Source organism: Pongo abelii, chromosome 12 (assembly GCF_028885655.2).
Source record: "Pongo abelii isolate AG06213 chromosome 12, NHGRI_mPonAbe1-v2.0_pri, whole genome shotgun sequence".
NCBI classification, from domain to species: domain Eukaryota; kingdom Metazoa; phylum Chordata; class Mammalia; order Primates; family Hominidae; genus Pongo; species Pongo abelii.
In genome coordinates this window covers 121,656,596-121,680,426 of record NC_071997.2, presented here as the reverse complement: position 1 = coordinate 121,680,426, position 23,831 = coordinate 121,656,596, and the positions used below count along the sequence as shown (strand labels likewise).

The window sequence follows — 23,831 nt, the reverse complement described above, 5'->3', positions numbered from 1 at the left end:
TGAAACTAGCCTGGGCAACATGATGAGACCACTTCTACAAAAAATGAAAAAAATCAGCCGGGTTTAGTGGCATGTGCCTGTAATCCTAGCTACTCGGGAGGCAAAATGGGATGATCACTTGAGCCTAGGACGTCAAGGCTGCAGTGAGCCGCGTTCATGCCACTGCTCTCCAGCCTGGGCAACAGAGCGAGACGCTGCCTCAGAAAAAAAAAAGAAGGAAAATCTTAGAATGAAGGCCCACTGAACCTGTAAACTTGCTTCTTGTTCTAATATTTTCTTAATTCAAAAATGTCTGCTGGAGAAATATTTCCTGGTGATATATTTTTAAATCTTTTTACATTCTACTTATTCTATTTAATCACCATGCCAGTATCAGGCTTGGTATTAATTTTCCAATTAACAGTCTGCCCTATGAGATACTACTAATTCAAAGTTTCCAGAAATCCAATTCTTACCTACGACAAAGGCAATTAATTTCCTTATATTCTCAAATTCCTGACTGAAATAAAGTATTATAAGAAGCATTTTGAAAAAAGAAGTTAAAATATTTACTTACCCACCAGCATCTCATAAAGGAAAACACCTACAGACCACCAATCACATTCTCGCCCATAGTAACCATCACCCCCTTGTGATTTCAGAACCTCAGGTGATATATAATCCGGTGTTCCAACTGCTGTATCACAATGTACCATGCCTGTCTGCATGAACAGGAGAGATAAAGAAAAAACAGATCAGTGTAAAAACACACACTTATAAATGCAATGAATACATTTATTACTAGATATACAGTGATTACATATTGCTACCAACAGAACTTCAGTGCTGACATAACTTCGGGATACAGAGAATAAATACACTGGAAAATGCATTAAAATGCTTAAATTATGGCAGATAGGAATAAACTGTGAACTCTAAAATACAGGTGGCTTCCTCAATGAAAGAAGAAAAAGGTTTGGTAAAATGGAGATTCCATGCAAATCAACAACTTTTCTTTTTCTTATTTCTTACACTATAGTTATAAGGTTAGTACAAAATGTGGTCTTAAGGATGCTGACCTAGGAAAAAGAATCATTAGAGAAAGGAAGCTTTCATATTTCCAGAATAAACTGAAGCAATTAAGATAACAAAGGGCCCCAGTTTGGAGGCTGAATAAAGAGTTGGCTTTTGTATTACCATGGAAAAAAATAAAGAAATAGATCAAATGTTTAAATTAAAAGATCTTAGAAGTGTGAAAGCTATACTTCCAAGCTATATATTTAGAAATATGCAGCTGTGGCATCAATATATTTGGCAAGATGATTTTTAAAAACCACTTATCTTTGTTTAGTTTCAGTAGATAATAAAATAATCCCTCCTTGATGTCTTTTTGACAAGTACAATAACCATTATAGGGATGTGTGTGTCTGCATGCTGCAAAATGAAATGACTAGAGAAGTATGGTGCTAAACGGTATTTCTTTACCTCTAGCTCTGTCCAACTTGCAATGATTTGAGAGATTAAGTGCCCTTTATTTCCTTTACCTGCCCAGTAAAGAGTGTGTTGCCCACATTCCTCATAAGGAAGCTATACAAACTACCTAATATTGAGTATTATGGCTACCTTGAGAAAAGGAGGTTGAACACATTTTGTAAACCTAATTTATGTAACTTTATATGAAACTTGTTATAGAAAAAATCTTTTCATTCATTCTCAAATTGGCAGAACTAACTCAATGGCTTTATTTTCCCACATATATAGCAAATAGAGAATAAAAGCTATTTTAGTGTGAATAGAAATTTAAAAATAAATGTTATGGAAATAATTGAGCAAACCATGGGAGTAACACTTTGTGTGGATTACTACAAAGGACAAATTATGAACAAGACAGTGCCTGACTTCAAAAGGCAGGGTATACAATTAATTTTTATCATGGACTGTCCTACAGTCTAGACTTCTGTTGGGGGAAAAAATTAATAGAGGCTTATTAGGTTAAAGAAAATTTCCTTATTTCACATACATCCACAGAAATTAAGCTTTTAAAAAATTATATGAGACTTAGCTACTAAAACCAACTTACTGGAGATACACACACACACAAACACAAACGCACACATGCAACCAAAGGAAAAATTACTTAGCATTCAAAGGTTCAGAGGAAGGACAAGAAAGGGCAAGATAAGAAAGAATTGGCATAAAGTTAGGCTGTAAAGGACAGATAAGCTAGGGTTTAAAGGAGAGAGGATGGTATGACAGGTTAGATAGAAAAAAAGAGCATAAAGAAACAGGAACAACCTGGTATAAACTTGTTCAAGAAATGCAGTGAAATCCAAATCAACTAAATGTAAAGTTCCACACAATGACGACTGGAAGGATAAGCTGCATATCAGTGTGAATAACCACTTGCAGAATAAATACTTGGGTAGGACTAAAGATTTTTATTGGTTATAAACTATTATATTCTATATAGTAATAGTAATTGCTAATAGTAAACTATATTCACATACTAAACTATGTGAATAACACTCTGCTTTTGGAAAATTAATGTTCTAACCATAATTTTTGGCTAGCATACTGAAGTTTTTAAAACAAACATTTGAAAATGATATTTAAAAATACTTAAAAAGTGTCTTATGTGGAAGCCCTCAAATTATATGACTAGGAAATCTACATTTATAACAAGTCTCTAACCCTGTTTAAATGAACTGTGAGAAGGATAAGTAAAAAACTAAAGAGATTGGCTTACCAACAGTGGGTAGATGGGCAAAGGATGGAAAGAAGGGAGTAATGGGAACAGGGTATGGGAATATGGAGCAAGTGACTCTTCTCTGAGCATACATTTTGTATAGCTCTATCTCCTAAAACCAGAGGAAACTTCACGTATCCAAAAAAAATAAACATTAAAACCAATCAGGATGTGGCGGCAACTCTAAATGGAACACAAAAAAAAAAGAAACGAACTTGTTTTATAAATAAATAACATAACCACATTAGAGAAGGTAGAAAGAAACAAACTAAACTAAGTAACTCTGAAAAATAACATCTTAACAGGACACGGTTAAGACTAATTAAAAACAGAAAGAAGTGTGCAAAAATAATATATTTTGGTTAGCAAATCTGTTTGTCACAGGGGTAAGGACTGACAACTCTGAAATAATTTTATGTGTATACTAGGGTTGAACTGGTAAGTAAATACATTGCAGATAATAAGAGCCAAGAGTTTTACTGTTCACGACAGAAATTACAAAAAAGAAAGGAGGGAGACAAGAATAAACCCAGTGGTGCTGGACTTGAATCAGAGTTATCAGTATGAGCTCCTAATTTTTAATATGCTATATATACAGACATATACAAAATTAAATATAAACATGTGTGCATGTGGTTTATGGTTTAGTACATTTAGTATATACAATATATACCCCCTAACTCTGTCAGCTGGCAGGGCCTAGAAGTAATGACAGTCCAGGAGCAATGAGCACATCTAGCACCCAATTATTGATTTATAAATACCATTCTTTAATAAAAAGAATCAGAGCTTCCTGGAGAAGTAGGTGATTCCAGAGGTGAGGCAGAGAAAATATAAGACAAGTCTTGAACATTGTATAGTGTCAAAAAATAAGAAAATGCTCCAAAAGGGGGATACGTGGAAAGGACAAAGAAGCCAACCTAAGGAGCTTTCACAAGATGGCAAACTTTGGACTGAGTTTCAAAATATGAATAAGAATTTTCCAGGCAGATTTTTAGACAGCATATATGTAGGCCAAGAATCATGATATATCATAGTATAGAAAGAACTACACGTAACTCAAGACTTCTAAGCCATAAAGTACTGTCAAATGATAGAGAATAGGGTACAAAAGCAGGCAGGGGGTCATATCAGAAGAAATTTCATGTGACAAGCTAAGGAGTTTGAACTTAATTCAGTAGATGACAGAAATCTACTGAAGGGTATTAAGCTGGAGAGCCAGATAATCAAGTATGCATTTTCAAAAGGTTTCTCAAATTATTTTATTTTAAATGTATCAGATTAAATGTGTATTTTCTAAATATATTTGATGTGTTATCATGGTCAAAAAATATCATAAATCAAGATAACCTACTGAAAACACAAAACTGGTCAATCAGAAATCTTGGAGTTGGTCTAAAAACAACTGAAATGCTTCCTATAAAGGTGGAAAAAAAACTGTAAATGGAATTTTTAATAACAGAATCACTGAATGCTTCTGTTTTAGGAAATTCTTCTCTTTTCAGTAAATTCAGTGTTTTCAGTAAATTCTCTGAATTTATGATTTTTTTGGTCCATAATACATCAAATACATTTAGCAAATACATATTTAATATGATACATTTAAAATAATCTGAGAAACCTTTTGAAAATGCATACCTTTTTTAAAAAAAAATTACTTAAAAAGAAAAGCTACCAGTTAGCTTTTAAAAAATTATAGCCTCTATTTAGTCAAATGGTATATGCTAGAATATTAATGGATAAAAATCGTCTTCAGGTAATTTTTTTTTTTCTTCAGTTTTTTTTTTTTTTTTTTTTTGAGACAGAGTCTCGCTTTGTCGCCCAGGCTGGAGCGCAGTGGCACGATCTTGGCTGACTGTAACCTCCGTCTCCTGGGTTCAAGCAATTCTCCTGCCTCAGTCTCCTGAGTAGGTGGGACTATAGGCCCGCGCCATCATGCCTGGCTAATTTTTGTGTTTTTAGTAGAGATGGGGTTTCGCCATGTTAGCGAGGCTGGTCTCGAACTCCTGACCTCAGGTGATCCACCCACCTCAGCCTCCCAAAGTGCTGGGATTACAGGCATGAGCCATCGTGCCTGCCCTCTTCAGGTAATTTAAAATACTAACATATAAAGTAGTCTTAAAAGGAGGTAAAGGTTGCTATAAAATGCATGACATGCAGAGTACACCCAACATAGCAGTAGCTCTCAACTATTACTGAGACACATCTACATATAAATATCTTACAATGTGACTCTCACTCACATTTAGATAAGTTTTTTTTTTTCTGAGAGAATAAGGGTGATGGCAACTGCATCCAGAAAGTTGTGTAATGTACAATTTATCAATGATATAATTTAATGAGATAGTATTACTCTGAATTCTGATAGTGACAAATCATTTTAGTCCTTGTAAGTTGATAGTTGTATTTTATTTTTGCTTTTATCCATGGCATAACATTTTATAGGAAGTCAGGATGGCTGAAAAATAATTTGAGCATATATGTCTATATTATAGATAAAGTGTTGGCTAATTTTTCTTGTAAAGGGCCAGACTGTAAATATTTTGGCTTTGTGGGCCACACAGGTTCTCCGTCACATATTTTTCTTCTTTTTTTTAAACAAACTTTTAAAAATGTAAAAATTATTTTTGGCATGTAAGCTGTATAAAACCAAGTCACAGTCCCTTCTGTAAGTGGATGAGAATAAAACTATGGACATTTCTTTTTTTTTTTTTTTTTTTTTGAGACAGGGTCTTGCTCTGTCACCCAGGCTGGAGGGCAGTGGCCTGGCACGATCTCAGCTCACTGCAACCTCCACCCCCTGGGTTCAAGCAATTCTCATGCCTCAGCCACCCAAGGAGCTGGGATTACAGGCATGCACCATCACGCCTGGCTAATTTTTCTATTTTTAGTAGAAATGGGGGTTCACCTTGTTTCCCGGGTTGGTCTCGAACTCCTGGCCTCAAGCAATCTGTCCACCTTGGCCTCCCAAAGTGATGGGATTACAGGTGTGACCCACTGCAGCTGGCCAAAACTATGGACATTTCTAATGGCTTTGGTATGGCAACAATAATCAAACAAAGGCACATGAAGTGTTGAGCCTTAAACTTGCAATAAGACTATTCATGTTAAAAACTAATAGAAAATTATAAATTCAATGTACTATAGTTTTTAATAAAAAAACTCTTTTGTTCTTAAACATTGTATAATTATCCTTAGTATTGCTTGAGGAATGGAGGTCTGGGGTAAAACAACGCTTTAAAAGTTCAGTATTTGTTAAAAAAACATCTTTGACTACATCAGAATGAAGGAGTTCTATTCAAACAAAGGAAGGCATAGATGGGTAACACAATGGAAGATGATATCAGCAATATCTATGGAATCACTGTCTAGATTATATAAGCAATCCTTGTACATGAACAAGAAACCAATTTAAAAGAGTTAAAAGATATAAACAGGTAATTCACAAAACAGAAATGACTGACAAATATATGAAGATCGGTTTGTCATCATTAGTTACAAGATTAACATAACTGGTCAGGCACAGTGCCTCACATCTGTAATCCCAGCATTTTGGGAGGCTAAGGCAGGAGGAGGATCACTTGAGCCCAGGAGTTTGAGATCAGCCTAGGCAACACAGAGAGACACTGTCTCCATGAAATATAAAAAAATGAACCAGGCATGGTGGTGCACGCCTGTTGTCCCAGCTACTCAGGAGCCTAAGGCGGGAGGATCCCTTGAGCCCAGGGGTTTCGGGCTACAGTGAGCTATGATTACACCACTACACTCCAGCCTGGGCAATAGAGGAGACGCTGTCTACAATAACAACAAAAAAAGATTAATGTAACTTTTATAAATCTTATTTATTTTTTTCTTGGCTAACTTAGTCCAATAAGATGAACATAATTGTTTAAAGATACTACTGTATATCAATGGAACTGGTAACCCTTAGAGAACTGAATAATAAGTGTTAGCAAGGATATGGGGAGACAAGATCTCTCATGTACTAGTAGTAAGAAGTTACAAACATTCACAGCCATTCTGGAGATCGGGCAATTCTTTCTTTATGTACCCTCTGATGTAGTAGTTTCACTTCTATGTTTATACTTAGAGAACCCCTTGTCAGCATATACATGGGACCTACATAAAGATGTTCAAGACAGTATTGTTGTTAGCAGGGATTTGGAGGTGACCTAAAAATCGAACATCCAAGGAATAATAAGGTAAATTGATTGATAGATACTACGGAATACTAAGCAGCAGAAAGAAGCAATGAACCAACTGACATTTATCGGGGAGAGATATAAAAACAATGCTGAGTAACAACAGCAAACAAAATGACATCTATATCAAGATACTGTTTATACCAGCTAAGAACATATATGTACACTATAGTAATAATCTGCAAAAACATATGGTAAACATATACTAGCTATCTATTAGGGAGAGGAAGGACAGAATGAGACAGAAACTGAATGGAGGAAAATATAAAATAAAAGCAAGATGAGGCCTTTGTGTTGACTACTCATGACAATAAACTATGAACCAAGGAGTATAAACTCAACTGTCTGTATCTGAGTTTAAAAACAGTAAACAGTGCTCACTTAGGCAGCACATATACTAAAATTAGAACGATACAGACAAGATTAGCATGGCCCCAGCACAAGCATAACACGCAAATTCTTGAAGCAGTCCATATTTTTTAAATTTATTAAAAATAATAAATAAAAATAAAAGTAAAAATAGTAAACATAATTAGGCCATGTTTTACTTTGCCTTATAAAGAGACAATTTAAGTATTTGCTTACATGCTTATACAATTATTCTGTAGGTACCATATTCTATCCCGTTCCCCATATTCTCCTTCTCTACACCTTTCTCTCCTTAACCACCCTTATCCTCCCTAAAAACATGTGTTATGATTTATTTCTCTGTACCCTAGCGCCAAAAGTTTTTGGTTTAATGAAAATCGCAATACATTCATGGAAGTACAACACAAAAACATCTTCTCTTATGTATAGCAGACATAAGTTTAGCATTCTATTAGCAAATTATTTCATACTTCATTTTCATTAAAGATAATTTGCACTGTTAATCATTTCACACTATATTATACCAAATACCACAAGAGGGAGCTTTGGGTACAATAAAAAACTCCACCTATTAAACAGTGATTAAGGGTTGCAGAACATAACAGACTCTATCAAAAAGACCAAAAATATATAGGGATGTTAAGTTCTACCTGGGTAGATTAAGATAGACAAAAATGGCCCATAAAGTATAGCACAAATTCTGACTATGTGAAGAAATTATGGACATTATGACATTAAAGAATGATCAGTCAGGTCAGGATTATCAGAAGGAACCTTAAAGCCAAGGTAAAATCTGAGATGAGCTTGGAAGTTGGAATGCTGATGAAGGTAGAATGATCAATAAAAGTGAATGTCATACAGGTGGCATGAATAAGTTAAGAGGTAGAGAGAAAATTACCTTAACTCAAAATAAACATTTGACTAGGCAACTATCAAGAAATAAGATTAGCTTTATAAGCATACTGAAAAGTTATAAAAAACATACAAAACATGAAATACAGTTTGCTGTCAATATATATTAACATTTATAAGTCGACTCCTAGGTCCAACAGGGTAATACAAAGGAAACAGAACCGATCTCTCTCCATCAAGAATTACTTACTGCACACTTACAGAGAAAAAGGCAAGATATATAAATTTTACAACCAAAATAAATCAATATCATAATGAGCTACGAGGTTAATGCCACTGAACCTATTAATCATAATATGAATTGATCAACAGGTAAAGCATCGCAACAGATGATGTTCCCAAATTTATTCTGCGTGGTTGATGCAGAGGGAGTGAGTAGGAGGTTGTAACATAAATTTCTTTACTTACGTTTACCTCCTCTTTTAAAGAAAAAAATGTAGAAATAACAATGGTGGTGAAAATACCTAATTTACCTTAATTTAGATTTTGTGTCCTTCTTCACCTAGATTATACACATGAACCGGTTTTGATTGGTAGCAAATGCTTGTCAACAGTCTATGAGGAAGATAACTAAGCTAAGTTTTTATTTCTCTTGATAAGTACTCTACAGCTACATAAATGATTACAAAAGAAATGTTTTAAGTTGGTTAAGGAAATGTTTTAAGTTGGTTATATCTTGTTTGGGTGCTATACAGTTATGAAAACGATATTTACCTTTGTTCAAAACTATGAAGACCTGATTTAAAGTATTTCATTTATTTCTGTCCCTCAAAAACCTATCGTTTTAAATAATTTGCTTACTTACTTCATCCATCTTCATACACGTGCCAAAATCTGCTAATTTTAGATGTCCATGTTTATCCAAGAGCATGTTGTCAGGCTTCACATCTCTGTGTATTAAACCCATGGAGTGTATTGCATCCAGAGCAAGAACAACTTCAGCAGTGTAAAATTTGGCCCATTTTTCAGGCACATCATAATTACTCATAAGGTTTACAAGGTCTCCACCAGGCATGTACTCCATTACCATGTACAGATACCTATCATCTTGAAAGGCATAAAAAAGCTGGAAAACAAAAGGAAAAGGAAAAATTTTTAAAAACCCAAACCAAAAACCATAATCAGAACAAAAATTTAAAAAACTATTATTACTATTGAAAAAGGCAAACTATTTTATAACCAAAACTAAAATGTATGAGATCTTTTATTTTAGACTCAGGCATATGTAATGGATAAACAGTATCAGACAAAATTTTTATATGGGTGCCTTATTCAAGCATAAATGAATATTTCCCCTCATGGAGAACACAATACAAAAGAAACTATTTAAATAGAAACATTTAAGAAAAGAAACAAACAGGAACAATGAACATTAAAGGTGAAAGAATGACAGAAGAATTCACTATAGTTTAAAGAAAACAGCTTTCTGAACAAACTACTGCACATAACTCACACAGAAAAGAGCTGAGGAGGTAGGAGCAATTTTTAAAAATCTAGAGATACTAGATTCAACAGATACAAGAAGAGAGAATAAGCCCCATATCAATGGAAAGAATGAGTCACTGGTAGCCATATTTGGAAGAGGCAAAACTCTTCTCTCCCCTTCCCCATCACCTTGTTCATGATAAACAAGAGACATTCAGTGTACTGAGACTACAGCAGTAGCATTGGGACCAGAGAAAGAAGATACCAGTCCAGGTTGCTACTGGCCCCCCAAAAAGACAGAGAAACCACAATGTCTGAAGAAAACCTATCTGTACATTCTAGCAAACAGTATGTCACACCCCTCCCAGAAACAAGCAATGCAAACACAAGTCTTCCACAGACAAACAGGGAAAAGATAAAACTAAGAATCAATATTTGAGAAAAACCAACATCATGAAATAAAGAAAACAGCAATTTGACAAACAAAAATAATACTCAAGGAAATGTTTAATAGGACAAACCGAAGACAGCTTTAAAAATGTAAAATCAACCAGGCGTGGTGGCTCACACCTGTAATCCCACCACTTTGGGAGGCCGAGGCAAGTGGATCACCTAAGGTCAGGAGTTCGAGACCAGCCTGGCCAACATGGTGAAACCCCGTCTCTACTAAAACTATAAAAAATTAGCTGGGCATAGTGGCAGGCACCTGTAATCCCAGCAACTTGGGAGGCTGAGGCAGGAGAACTGCTTGAACCCCGGACGCGGAGGTTGCAGTGAGCCGAGATTACACCATTGCACTCCGGCCTGGGCAACAAGAGCAAAACTCTGTCTCAAAAGAAAACAAAAAATATATGTAAAATCGATACCCTCAAAAGTGTAACAGATGTCACATCAATTAAACATTAGGCTGATATAAGGACAAAAAAAACCCTGAAGTCTAAGAATTCACTATATGACTGATGATAGACAAACAGATTACAGTTAGAAAACTGAGAAAATGAATGTTCTCTGAACACACTGAAGGAGTAAGAGATGAAATACAGAGCAATGTCAGAAAAGCACCAACGTCTACCTAAAAGCAGTCCTAGAGAGTATAAAGACTCTAACAACAAAGGAATAGTAAACAAAAATTTCTAGAAATTAGTAAAGTTAAAAATCTAAGATCAAGAAAACCTCTAAATGAAACTGATACTTTACACAGCTAGGGCTAAATTTTCAGAAATCCAAGAGAAAAATCCTGTTTCCAAAAAATGCCATATATACAAAAACATAAAATCATATTGGCAACAAACCCCTCAGCCAACATACTGAATATAAAAGGCAACATAGCTATATCTTCAAAGTTTTGAGGGAAAATAATTTTCATTCTAGAATATGGCAGACAAGAAAACAAAGGAGATGACAAAATGAAATTTTATAATTGACAGACCATTTTCAAAAAAATTATTCGAGAATATAGTTTGACAAAATGAAGAATAGCTGGGCACAGCAGTGGCTCATGCCTGTAATCCCAGCATTTTGGGAGGCTGAGGCAGGCAGATCACCTGAGGTCAGGAGTTTGAGATCAGCCTGGCCAACATGGCAAAACCTCCATCTCTACTAAAATTACAAAAATGAGCCAGGAATGGTGGCGCATGCCGTAATCCCAGCTAATCGAGAGGCTGAGGTGGGAGAATTGCTGGAACCCGGGAGGCAGAGGTTGCAGCGAGCCAAGATCGTGCCACTGCACTCCAGCCTGGGTGACAGAGTGAGACTTGACTAGGGGGGGAAAAAAGGAATAAATCCAAGTAAGAGGATTATGTGAGACATAATTTTAAAATGGAAGGCATCAGGATGAAGAGAAGGAAGAAATAGGAAAGCATGATAAGGCTAGTTACCAAATTGAGAAAGAGTGTGTGTGTGTGTGTGTGTGTGTGTGTGTGTGTGTGTGTGTGTGTGTGTGTGTGTGTGTGTGTGTGTGTGTGTGTGTGTGTGTGTGTGTGTGTGTGTGTGTGTGTGTGTGTGTGTGTGTGTGTGTGTCTGTCGGTATACAACATGTTTAAATGATTAAAGGAAATATGAAAATAAATGAAGAGACCACCTCATGTACATGGATTGGAAGAATCAATATTATCAAAATGGCAATTCTCCCCAAATTGATCATTATATTCAATGCAATCTCCATCTCAATCCCAGTGGGTCTTTTCCAAAAACCAACAAGCAGGTCCTAAAATTTATTTGGAAATGCAAAGGACTCAGAAAAGCCAAAACAATCTGGAACTAGAACAAAGCAGGAGGACTTACATTTCCCAATTTCAAAACTTACTACAAAATTACAATAATCAAGACAATACTGGCCAGGCACGGTGGCTCACGCCAGTAATCCCAACACTTGAGGAGGCCTAAGTGGGAGGATGACTTGAGGCCAGGAATTTGAGACCAGCCTGGGCAACAAAGTGAGACTGTGTCTCTACACAAATATTAAAAATTAGCCAGGAATGGTGGTACACCTGTAGTCCCAGCTACTTGGGAGGCTGAGGTGGGAGGATCACTTGAGCCCAGGATTTTGAGGTTTACAGTGAGTTACAATTGCACCACTGTACTCCAGTCTGCGCAACAAAGTGAGATATGAGTACTGGCATATGAAAAGATACATAGATCAATTGAACACAATTGTACAGAACTGAGAACCCAGAAATAAATCCTTGTATTTATGATCAATAAATTTGTTGACAAAGGTGCCAGGGCAATTTAATGAGGGAAAAAATAATTTAAAAAAAAGTTTGAACAACTGGATAGCTACAGCCAAAAAGATAAATATTTTTAGACCCTTACTTCACACCATAGTCAAAAATTAATTCAAAATGAATTATAGGCCTAAATTTAAGAGTTAAAACTACAAAAATCTTAAAAAAAAAAACAGGAGAATATCTTAATGAACCTAGATTAGACAAAGGTTTCTTAGATATAACACCAAAAACGAAACTGACAAAATAAAAAACTGATACATAGTATTTCATCAAAATAAAAATTTTCTGGCTTGAAAGATACTATTAATAAAATGAGAAGATGAACCACAGGTTGGGAGGAAACATTTACAAGTGATATATATAGCATTGGTCATTAGGGAAATGCACACTAAAACCACAATGATATACCACTTAACACCCATCAGAATAGCTATACTAAAAAAGACAGAAAATAGTTAACTGTTGATGAGAATGCAAAATGGCACAACCACTTTGGAAAGCAGTTTGATAATGTCTTACAAAGTTAAACATAAATGTAGCAAACAATCAAGGATTCCACGCCTATGTACCTACCTAAAAGAAATGAAATATATCCACAAAAGACTAATAAGCAAATATTCATATCAGCATTATTCATTATTCATAATGGCCAAAAGTGGAAGCAATTCAAATGTCCATTAACCGGTAAATGAACAAATAACATGGAGTACATCTGTATACCGTTTCCACCCCAACTGGGTGTTCTGCAATGCAATTCTGACATTAACCATCAAGGCTTGGTATGAGATCCCACAAGTGAAGAGCTCAGTCTTCCACAAAATTTCCCTCACTTCAGAAATCAGCTGCACTTTGGGGATCCCCAGGTTCTCTACATTTTGGACTTACTGGCTACAAATTCAGGGGTTCCCACAACCTCCTCAGGTTTAACAATTTACTAGGATGACTCACAGAACTCAGCATAGTGCTGTATTTATGATTACAGTTTTATTATAAAGGATGCACACAGGACAAAGTCTGGAAGAGATTACAGAGCTTCTGCACCCTCTCTGTGTAGAATAAAAGTGCATTTCTCTCCTGGCACCAGAACATCAATGTGTTCACCACCAGGAAGCTCCACTGAGTGTCAGTATCCAGAGTTTCTATAAGGGCCCCATTACACAGACATGATTAATTAAATCACTGGCCGAATGATTAAACTCCATCTCTAATCTTCCCCCAACATCTCCTTCTCCCTCTCCCGGGAGGTCTGGCAGCTAAAAGCCTTAATCTTCTAATCACGTGTTTGGTCTTTTGTAGTGGTCAGCCCTCATCCTGAAGCTATCAGGAGGACACGTGAGTCACCTCACTGGTGTAACAAAGACACTCCTATCACTCAGGAAATTCCAGGGCTTTTGAAGCTCTGTGCCAGAAATGGCGACAAAGACTAGATATATTATTTATTATACCACACCATACAATGGAATATTATTCAGCACTAAAAAGGAATGAAGTATAACAAACGTTACAATGTGGATGAACCTTAAAAACAGTATGCTAAGGAAAAAGTACCAGATGCAAAACACAACATATTATATGATTCCATTTATAAGACCTGTCTAGAAAAAGCAAATCTACAGGGACAGAAAGCACATTAATGGTTGCCTGGGGCTCAGAGGGTAATAGGAAATGTCACTGAAGGGTACAAGTGACCACTTTGGGATGGTGGAAATGCTCTAAAATCAGATAGTAGTGGTGGTTCCACAATGCTATAAATTTCCTAAAACTCACTAAAGCATACACTTCACATAGATGAATTTTATGCTATGCAAATTATACCTCAATAAAGTTCTATTATAAAGTTGTCTTACAAAGGTATAAAAAGTTGCATACCTCAATAAAGTTGCATAGTTATTATACCTCAATAAAATTAATTTTGAAAACTTAAATGTGCATGTTAAAATGGTAAACACAGCCACTAGAACAACAGAAAAGAGATACCGTATATATTTTCCATCAGAATAAAGGCAACTCTAAATTTACCACAGCTTAAAAACAACTTTCAAAGAATCAAGTTAATCCAGAAATAATAATGTAGTTTTATTTATAAGAGAGAAAAACTGGAAAAAACCTGAATGTCCATTAATAGACAAACAGATAAATTGTCACATCTCCCTACAAGGATATATGTAATAAAAAGTAATAAAAGTAATAAAAAGGAATGAAATATTGATATACATCATGGATGAATCTCAAAACAATTTTGTGGAGTCAAATAAGCCAAATAGAATGGGAGTGAAGTTAGAGTAGATACTGTAGAAGAGAAGATCCATGAACTTAAGGACATAGCAAAAAACTATACAAAATGAAGCATGCAAAGAAAAAAAGACTGGTGGGAAAAAGAGTATCAGTTACCTATGGGACAACATCGAGCAGATTACACATGTGTAACTGAAGTCTGAGAAAGGGGATAGGGGCTTAGGGGACAGGATCTGAGACAGAAAAAACATTTAAAGAAATAACGGCCAAACTACCTCCAAGTTTAACGAACTCTATAAACCCATAATTCTAAGAAACTCCAATAAATACCAAGCAAGGTAAGCCAAGCTAATTAAAGTATTGTGTTACTGGTGGCAAGAATAGATAAATGATGCAGTGAGATACAGAACCCCAAAACAGATGGATAAATGAATGACAACATAAGGAGTTAACGTACACCAGTGGGGAACAGAAAGTTTTGTCAATATGTAATGTTGGAACAACTGAATATCCATATGGAAACACGTAAAATTGAATCCTTAAGTAACACTCTATTAAAAAGTCCATTCTGGGCTGATCATAGGTGCTATGGTCTGAATGTTTTGTGTTCCCTCAAAATTCATATGAAATCTTAATGACAGTATAACACCATCATCCTAAAGTGATGGTATTGGGAGAAGGGGCTTTTGGGAAAATGAGTAGGTCATGGAGGCCACTTGAGTCACCTTGTTAGCATAACATGAAGTCAGCCATCATAAATGGGTTTACTGCCCTTGTAAAATAGGCCCAAGGGAGCTCATTCACCCCCTTCTACTATGTGAGGACACAGAGACAAGGTGCCATATACAACAAAGTGGATTCTCACCAGACAACAAATCTGCCAGCACTTTGATCTTGGACTTCCCAGCATCCAGAACTTTGGGAAATAAATTTCTGTTGTTTATAAGCTACCTGGTTTCTGGTATTTTGTTACAGGAGCCCTAATGGACTATGATAGGACAGATTAATAGGGAAAAAATAAAAGTCAGAAAGGTAACATAGCACAATATCTTCATGCTCTCAAGGTAGTGACAAATTTTAATGAACACAAAAGGCCATTAACCATAAAAGTTTGATTAAACTTTTACTGCATTAAAATTATGAATTACTATTCATCAAAACATACCATAAAAGGAGTCAGCAGTCAAGCCACACAGAGGGTATCAGAGCTCAGGAAGAGAAGGAGGACCATTCATGTGTGAGGATGGGTGCCATGGGATACCAAAGCCCAAGTGAGACAGAGGAGGGACGGGGTTCTACCCTGCCTTGACCTTCCTTCCAGCTGATGGCTGGAACTTGAGGAAACTACGATAAGCAGAATCCCACCCTAAATCTTATCAAGTGCCATCCTCACTGAAGTATGATCTTGAAGAAACTAAAATACACAGCGTCCCACCTTAAATCTCACTCAAGGGAGTTAATCCTATCGCCCATATGTGCATAAGACCAGAAGAATGGCTAATCTCTACCCCTTGCCTCCTTATAATACTAAACTCCCCACCCAGGGAGGAGCTTATTCACCATTTTGTTATCATGCCATGTGTGTACTACCATGATTTCTCACTGCACCTGCACACCTTGTGCTCCACCCTGCACATGTAATGACATCCAAGTATCTCATGCTTATTTATGTCATCACGGTTCTTAAAACAACAAAAAGACCTGTCCTCAGGGAGCCAGCTGGAGAACTCTCTCTCCAGTGCTCTCCTTTGTGTTCTAACATCAGCCATGAATAAAGCCTTGTCTGGGACACTTTCTTGCCTCATTTCATTTTCTAGTGCCTGGGACCCTAGGAACCTGTGGTTGGTAACACAAACAGGGTCCAAAGGACATCCAAGCAAAGGGGCAGCCTAGTGGGGGATATTACAGCCAAGAAGGTTGAGAAGTCAAGGGAAGACTGAGGAAATGTTCAAAACTGAAAGAAAATAAATGTGATGTGGTTTGAAACTGGATCCTCCTGCTATAAAAGACATTACTGGGACAACTGGTGAAAACCTGATTGGGATCTGAATATTAATCAGTAATGTATCGATGTTAATTTCCTCATTTTGAAGCAGCATTTTTGGCCCAAATGTAAGCGCAAGGGAAATATCCATATTTCAAAATTGATTTGAACTTTCCAATCAAGGGGCTTCTTCTATCTAATCTCAATTAGAAATGATTAACATGTAACTATCAAAAGAAGAATTTTAAAATTTTCTGAAAATGCCTTCTCCAAGTGATAAATATGGTAAATCAAAATTATATGCTTGAGGTCAACATTAACAGTCATAAATAATGTATTAGCATGTACTCCTGATATGAGAGCATGAAAATGGCACTTTAACTCTGCAGTCTTTCTCCCAAAAACCCATAACCCCAGTATAATAAGAAAAACATCAGACAAATTCCTACAGAGGAGCATCCACATCCTACAGTATAATTCATGTACTCCTCAAAATTGTCAAGGTCATCAAAAACAAGGAAAGTATGAGAAACTGTCACAGCCAAGAAGAGCCTAGGAAGACACGATAACTAAATGTAATGTGGTATTCTGGATGGGATCCTGAAACAGACAAAGAACATAGGTAAAAATTTAAAAAATCTAAATAAAGACTTTAGTTTAATGTATCAATACTGGTTCATTCATACATTTGTAATAACAGGGAAAACTGTATTGGGGATAGATAGGAACTCTATACCGTCTACTCAATTTTTCCATAAATCTACAACTTTAAAAAACATTCATATGTTAGTGGATAATTATAGTATGTGGCAATACCTAGCTGTGTGAAAGGACATTTTCACAGATGAATATGGAAAATATTTTTACACACCAGCATTAACAGATGAGTATTTTCACTTAATTTTGATGATAGGTATCACTAATTGTGGACCCCAGTTGAGCAAACATCCAGAAAAGAATTTCATTCTTGTCATTAGTAGACCTGTATTTTTAAATTGTATTTATTATCTCTTGAATTTTATCAATAAAAACTGTGCAGAAATTTGTTTTCTCATTATATAAATACTTATGTAATATCTTCAACTTTGCCTCTTAGGTTGCAAAGCCTAAATATTTACCATCTGGCCCTTTACCAAAAAATGTTTGCAATTCCTGGCATAACTGAAATGAGATTGGCCATGGTTGGTAATTGTTGAAGCTGGGTGAACTGTACATGGGGATTCAATATACTTTTTTTTCTACTTTGGGATATGTTTGACATTTATCATAATACATTTTTAAAATGGAAAAAGGTATCATTAGGCTGGGTGCAGTGGCTCATGTCTATAATAATCCCAGTGCTTTGGTAAGCAGAGATAGGAGGAAGGCTTGAGGCCAGGAGTTCGAGACCAGCCTGGGCAACACAGTGAGAACCCAGTCTTTACCAAAGATGAGCCAGGGCATGGTGGTACATGCCTGCAGTACCAGCTACTTGGGAAACTGAGGTGAGAGGATTGTTTGTGCCCAGGAGTTTGAGGGTGCAGTGAGCCATGACCTTGCCACTGTACTAAATACAGCCTGGGCAACAGAGTGAGATGCTGTCTCTAGAAAAAAGAAAAAAAAAAGAATTTTTTTCTAGAAAGCTTTGCAAGTAAGTTCATTCAAGCCTCATGAAATGAATAGTTTACATTTTTTATAAACCATACCAAAGCACAGAAAAAAGTAGTATGCTTCCCTACTATGTCTATTAGAGTAGTCTTACCGTAATAAGAAAACCAAGAGCCCATGTTTAAATAATTAAATTAAATTAAATTAAAGGTCAAATCTCATTATGCACATAGATGCAAAACTACTTAACAAAATATTAGTAAATCAAATTCAGTATCCCACTTTTAAAAATCACATTATTGCAAATAGCATTTACTTTAAATTTTACACTACTTCGAAATCTTTTTCAGTGCACTATAAAAGATAAGCATATTTGCTTACTAATTTATATTCCTTATACATTAGCAATGAAATTTATATTCCTTATACATTGCTTAATGTATAAAATATAATTATATTATAAATTATGTATTATTTATAAAATTATATTATAAATTTATAAAAATATAAATTATATTTTTAGGCTTAATGTAAAGGAATATAAATTATTAATAAGCATATGAAAGACGATGAATCTCGTAAGTAATCAAGAAAGTACAACTTAACACAGTTAACACATTATTTCTCAAGCATGCAACTAGTAAAAATTTAAAATAGTTACAATATCAAGTATTTGCTAAAACTGTGGTGAAAGAGAACATCTATTGTACAAAGATAATGTAAACTTGTAAAGAAAAATTTTTTAACAAAGCAATCTGGTGCTATCAATCAAAATGTCAAATGTGCTTACCATCTGACCTAGCAATCCCAACGCTAGGAATCTATTGTAAAGAAAAACTCACACATGTATAAAACACAGACCTACAAGCACAGTTAATTACACATCAAGAGCAGCAAATGTTTAAGATAGGTCTGGAGCACCCTGTTACATCACACTGCAAGCAAGCTATGAAAGACTATTAAGGCTTCGTTAAAGGTTTCAGAAACCAACCTCATTCTGATCCCACTGGTCAAAGGTACCACAATTTAAGCATCAATAAGATATTCAAAGACTGAAACATATCAAACAGGTTTTAAGTCCATGAGTTCAAACTGATTCTCCCCCAAAACTGGTCACCCTTATTTTGAAAACTGGTAAATACAATAAAAGAATAAAGCATTTATCCTGTCCTTCCAGTGTGAACTGCACCGAGTAACTAACAAGTAAACAGATAAATATTTTTCTTCACAGAAGTATTCCAGTCACTATAACCAAGGAGGAATGATTGAACTGAAGTATCATTTTACAAACCTTAATAAATGATATATCAAGACACTGAGCACAAATAGCTGGTAACACACCAGATAACCGGACATTAGTCTTCTTATAGGTGGCCTATGAACCTGGCCTATGAAGTAGTCCTACACCATCCCCTTCCAAAGTGAAACCTGAATCTGATCAAGCCTCTATATCTAACAACCAATTTACAAAAATACAAGTGAGAGAGAAACATGTTAAACTACACCACAAGAAGACATCAGCAAAATCCAGGTTTCTTCAACCTGGGGACAAAAGTAAATGAAAGAAGAGGGAAACTCTCTACATTGAGAGATTTAAAAGATATACCTGAACTTAAATTTTTTTTTAATGCCAAAACTAAACTAAGGTGTTTAGGGGTACACATCTGGGTGACAAAACTACAAAGGAAAGCAAGGAAGCATTTGCCATAAAAATAAGAACACTAGAAAAACACAGCAAACTGGATATATAAATGGCTTTAAAAAGACAAAGTCCTCTCTACCCGCAAAAGAATAAAAGTTTTTAAAATATGTCAATATTTATCTATTGAATTCAGAAATCACCCTAATAATATATTTCTAAGAAATACAGATAGGCCGAAGATTTGACCTATTACTGTGGCTAATTTATATTAACAAAAATGAAAAGTGATATTTCTAACAAAATTATAGTAACTATGGGGGCATTAATACAATTAAATATTTAATAGTCATTTAAAAATAAGAGTTGAGATTTGGAAAACAAATAATACAATAAAATTAATTATAGGCATATCTGATGACTCATTAATTTCACTGCAATGTAGATTCCTAAAAGAAATGTGTGAACATATGTACCAAAATCCTTATGAAAGAATACTCAAAGCAGCATTATTCATTATAGTCAAAAAGGAGAAACAACACAAATGTCCATTAAGTGATGAATGAACGAAGTGTGGTACAACCGCGTAACAGAATACTATTTAACCATAATAAGAAATTAAGTGTTGATACATGCTATAACACGAATGAATGAATGTCAAAACATTAGGCTAGGTGAAAGATGTCACAAAAGACATACATACATGTTGTGTGATCTGATTTATAGGACACTTTCAGAATAGGCAAATCCATAAAGACATAAAATAGAATAGCAGTTGACAGGGGCAGGAGGGCAGGGGGAATTGGGGGAATAAATGCTAATTGGTCCAGGGCTCCTTTGGAGGGTGAGAAAAATGTCCTAAAATTAGGTAATGGTAATGGTTGTACAACTCTGTGAAAATATTCAAAATCATTGAATAAAACAATAAATAAAAAGAAGTCAGTCACTTTGACAAGTTTTCCCAAAAAGTCAAACATTTTATACACATAAATATAATGGTGCATGGAATGTTGTTCTTTACCAAGAGAGAGAAGCATATAAAGGCCACAATTATAATCGGATTTACTTTTTCAATTGTAGTATGTTTCACTATTGGTTTGCTTCCTCAGATCCATTATCCCAATTACTTCAATAATCAGCAGATTTTCTTCTATCTCAATTAACACTTTATAAAGGTTCACATAGCAGAATTAAAGATCAAAGAATATCAATTTATGAAATAACCAGAAATGGCAATCTGCTACTATGAAAGCAATTTAAAGCTAAAAGTGAAACAAATACTTTATTGCAATCATTCTTTAATCAGATAAATTATCATGGTATGCAGGCCGGGTGCAGTGGCTCATGCCTGTAAATCCCAGCACTTTGGGAGGCCAAGGCAGGCAGATCACTTGAGGTCAGGAGTTCGAGACCAGCCTAGCCAACATGGTGAGACCCCGTCTCTCTACTAAAAATACAAAAATTAGCCAGGTATGGTAGTGAGGACCTGTAATCCCAGCTACTCGGGAGGCTGAGGCAGGAGAATCGCTTGAATCCAGGAGGTGGAGGTTGCAATGAGCGAAGATCGCGCCACTGCACTCCAGCCTGGGTGACAGAGGGAGACTCCGTCTCAAGGGAAAAAAAAAATTATCATGGTATAGAATTTACCATAGAAGTTTTAGTTTCGCTGTACATATCAGAATTTCTATTCACTGCCTACAATTTAAAAAAAAAGTGGGGGAGGGAGGAGTGAGGATCAACCTTATAAAAAAGCAACAGTAATGAGCTTCTAAATAACATGGTCAAAAGTGGGTTTTTTTGGGGGGAGCGGGGGTGGGAATCTGAACTGCCTTCCACAAGCAAGGTATCAAACTCCCAGATCATTTAAGCATTCTGAACAAGAACTGGTATATACCTAATCTTACTCAGGACACTTGTTCAAAAATGTTTGCAGATTTAGTTACTAGTATAAAAAAAATTTTTAGAGAAGCAAAGCTAGTGAGAAACATAATAGTAAAGAAGGCAAAGGCCAGGTGTGGTGGCTCACATCTGTAATTCCAGCACTTCAGGAGGCTAAGGCAAGCACATCACTTGAGGTCAGCAGTTCGAGACCAGCCTGGCCAACATGGCAAAACCCCATCTCTACTAAAAATGCAAAAATTAGCCAGGCGTGGTGGCAGATGCCTGTAGTCCCAGCTATTCGAGAGACTGAGGCAGGAGAACTGCTTGAACCCGGAAAGCAGAAGACGGAGTGAACGGAGATCGCAACACTGCACTCCAGCCTGGGCAACAGAGCAAGACTTCATCTCAAAAAAAAAGAATGAAGGCAAAGCAGAACCATAAATTCTTTAACCCACAGTCAAATAAAAGGCAAAATTAGGAGCCACAATATTGTAGAATTTTCTAAATGTTTATTGTAGGAAGTTTCTTGGTTTTTTTTTTTTTTTTTCAAGATAGGCTGATTAATGTAACATAAACTTCTTTTTTTTTTTTTTAGACCGAGTCTTGCTCTGTTGCCCACGCTGGAGTGCAGTGGTACAATCTTGGCTCACTGCAACCTCTGCCTCCCGGGTTCAAGCAATTCTCCTGCCTCAGCCTCCCGAGTAGCTGGGATTACAGGTGGGTGCCACTATGCTCGGCTAATTTTTTTGTATTTTTAGTAGAGACAAGGTTTCATTGTGTTAGCCACGATGGTCTCAATCTCTTGACCTCGTGATCCACCTGCCTCGGCCTCCCAAAGTGCTGGGATTACAGATGTGAGCCACTGAGCCTGGCCACACAAACTTTTTTTTTTTTTTTTTTAAATGATTATACTTTAAGTTCTAGGGTACATGTGCACAATGTGCTGGTCTGTTACATATGTACACATGTGCCATGTTGGAATATTAATATGTATATACCCTTCCAGATGATTCAATGAATTTACTATGTTCCTACTATGTAAATCACAAGAATTAGTGGGTATGAAATAATGGCATACTGGTATTCAAGCCAATTCTTTATAAAAGAATCAAGAAGAAAAAGCTGCAAGTAATACTTGCTTCCATACAACAATTTAAATAAGTATTACATGTCATATCTATGTGGACATACGGTTTTGGAACATTAAACAAATGTTTCGAATCAAATCTCCTAAAAATAACTGCACTGTTACCATGTAAATGAAGCATAAGACTTGGCACACAAAAATCAACTCATGAATAATAAAGCACTCATAAAAAAAAGGAAATAAACTTATAAAAGTTAGTATGCTTACCTGAACCACCCAGGGGCTATTGGCAAAGGCCATAATATCTCTTTCTTCCCAAAAAAAGGCAGAATCTGATCTTTTTATCATCTCAAACTTACTAAGAAGCTTCATAGCATAAACCTTCTGCGATGCCTTATGACGAACCTGTTGATTTTTTAAAACACAAAAATTAATACTTTCATGTTATGAGAGAAAGGTAAACAGATGATACTATAATGCTATTATTAAAGACTTCAGTTACAAAAAAATGGTCCTTAGCTAATAAAAAGTAAAAGCAAAACATTTTTAATGAAAGAAACAAAGGAGAACATTTCTAACAACCTAAGTATTCTATGAAATATGTAATATTTTAAACACTGAATTCAATATACAACTCTCTCATTTCAACTAAATGAAGGTAAATTCGTGAAGCTTCATTCTCTCATATTAAGCTAACCAACTTTAAGAATGAGGTATTGTTAAATAAGAAATTTAAAATATACGTCTACTGAAAAAAACCATTTATGTAAGTAGTCTGAAACATCAATGTATACACATCCCTCACTATCTGCCAGTAAGAACTTAATAAATTTAGATATCAAGGGATACCTATGATTTTGTTAAGTCACTCTTATTTCTCTTTAGGTGCCCTAATTAAAGGTTTTTGTTTGTTTGTTTGTTTTTTAGGAAAAAAATACTACCAACGATGAGGTCATCTGACCAATTTCTATGTTTCCAATTAGACTGCAAATTCCATAGAGGCAAGAAGACTGTCTATTTTTGACCACCCTTTTAATTCCAAGAACATAGCAAACT

General features: G+C 35.6%; 1 protein-coding gene and 1 non-coding gene across 2 annotated transcripts in view; one reads left to right on the top strand and one right to left on the bottom strand.

Annotated features, from left to right (window-relative positions):
• ROCK2 (Rho associated coiled-coil containing protein kinase 2) overlaps nt 1-23,831 on the bottom strand; it is a 164,631-nt gene that overhangs the window by 47,006 nt on the left and 93,794 nt on the right. The window contains exons 4-6 of the mRNA XM_002812287.5: nt 23,043-23,180; nt 9,014-9,274; nt 557-701 (exon numbers count right to left, since the gene is read on the bottom strand). Coding sequence (XP_002812333.1) covers nt 557-701; nt 9,014-9,274; nt 23,043-23,180 — 544 coding nt within the window. The remainder of the gene's footprint in view (nt 1-556; nt 702-9,013; nt 9,275-23,042; nt 23,181-23,831) is intronic.
• On the top strand, nt 7,301-7,407 carry LOC112132250 (U6 spliceosomal RNA). Its single transcript, XR_002914045.1, has one exon. It is a non-coding gene; the product is annotated as a U6 spliceosomal RNA (small nuclear RNA).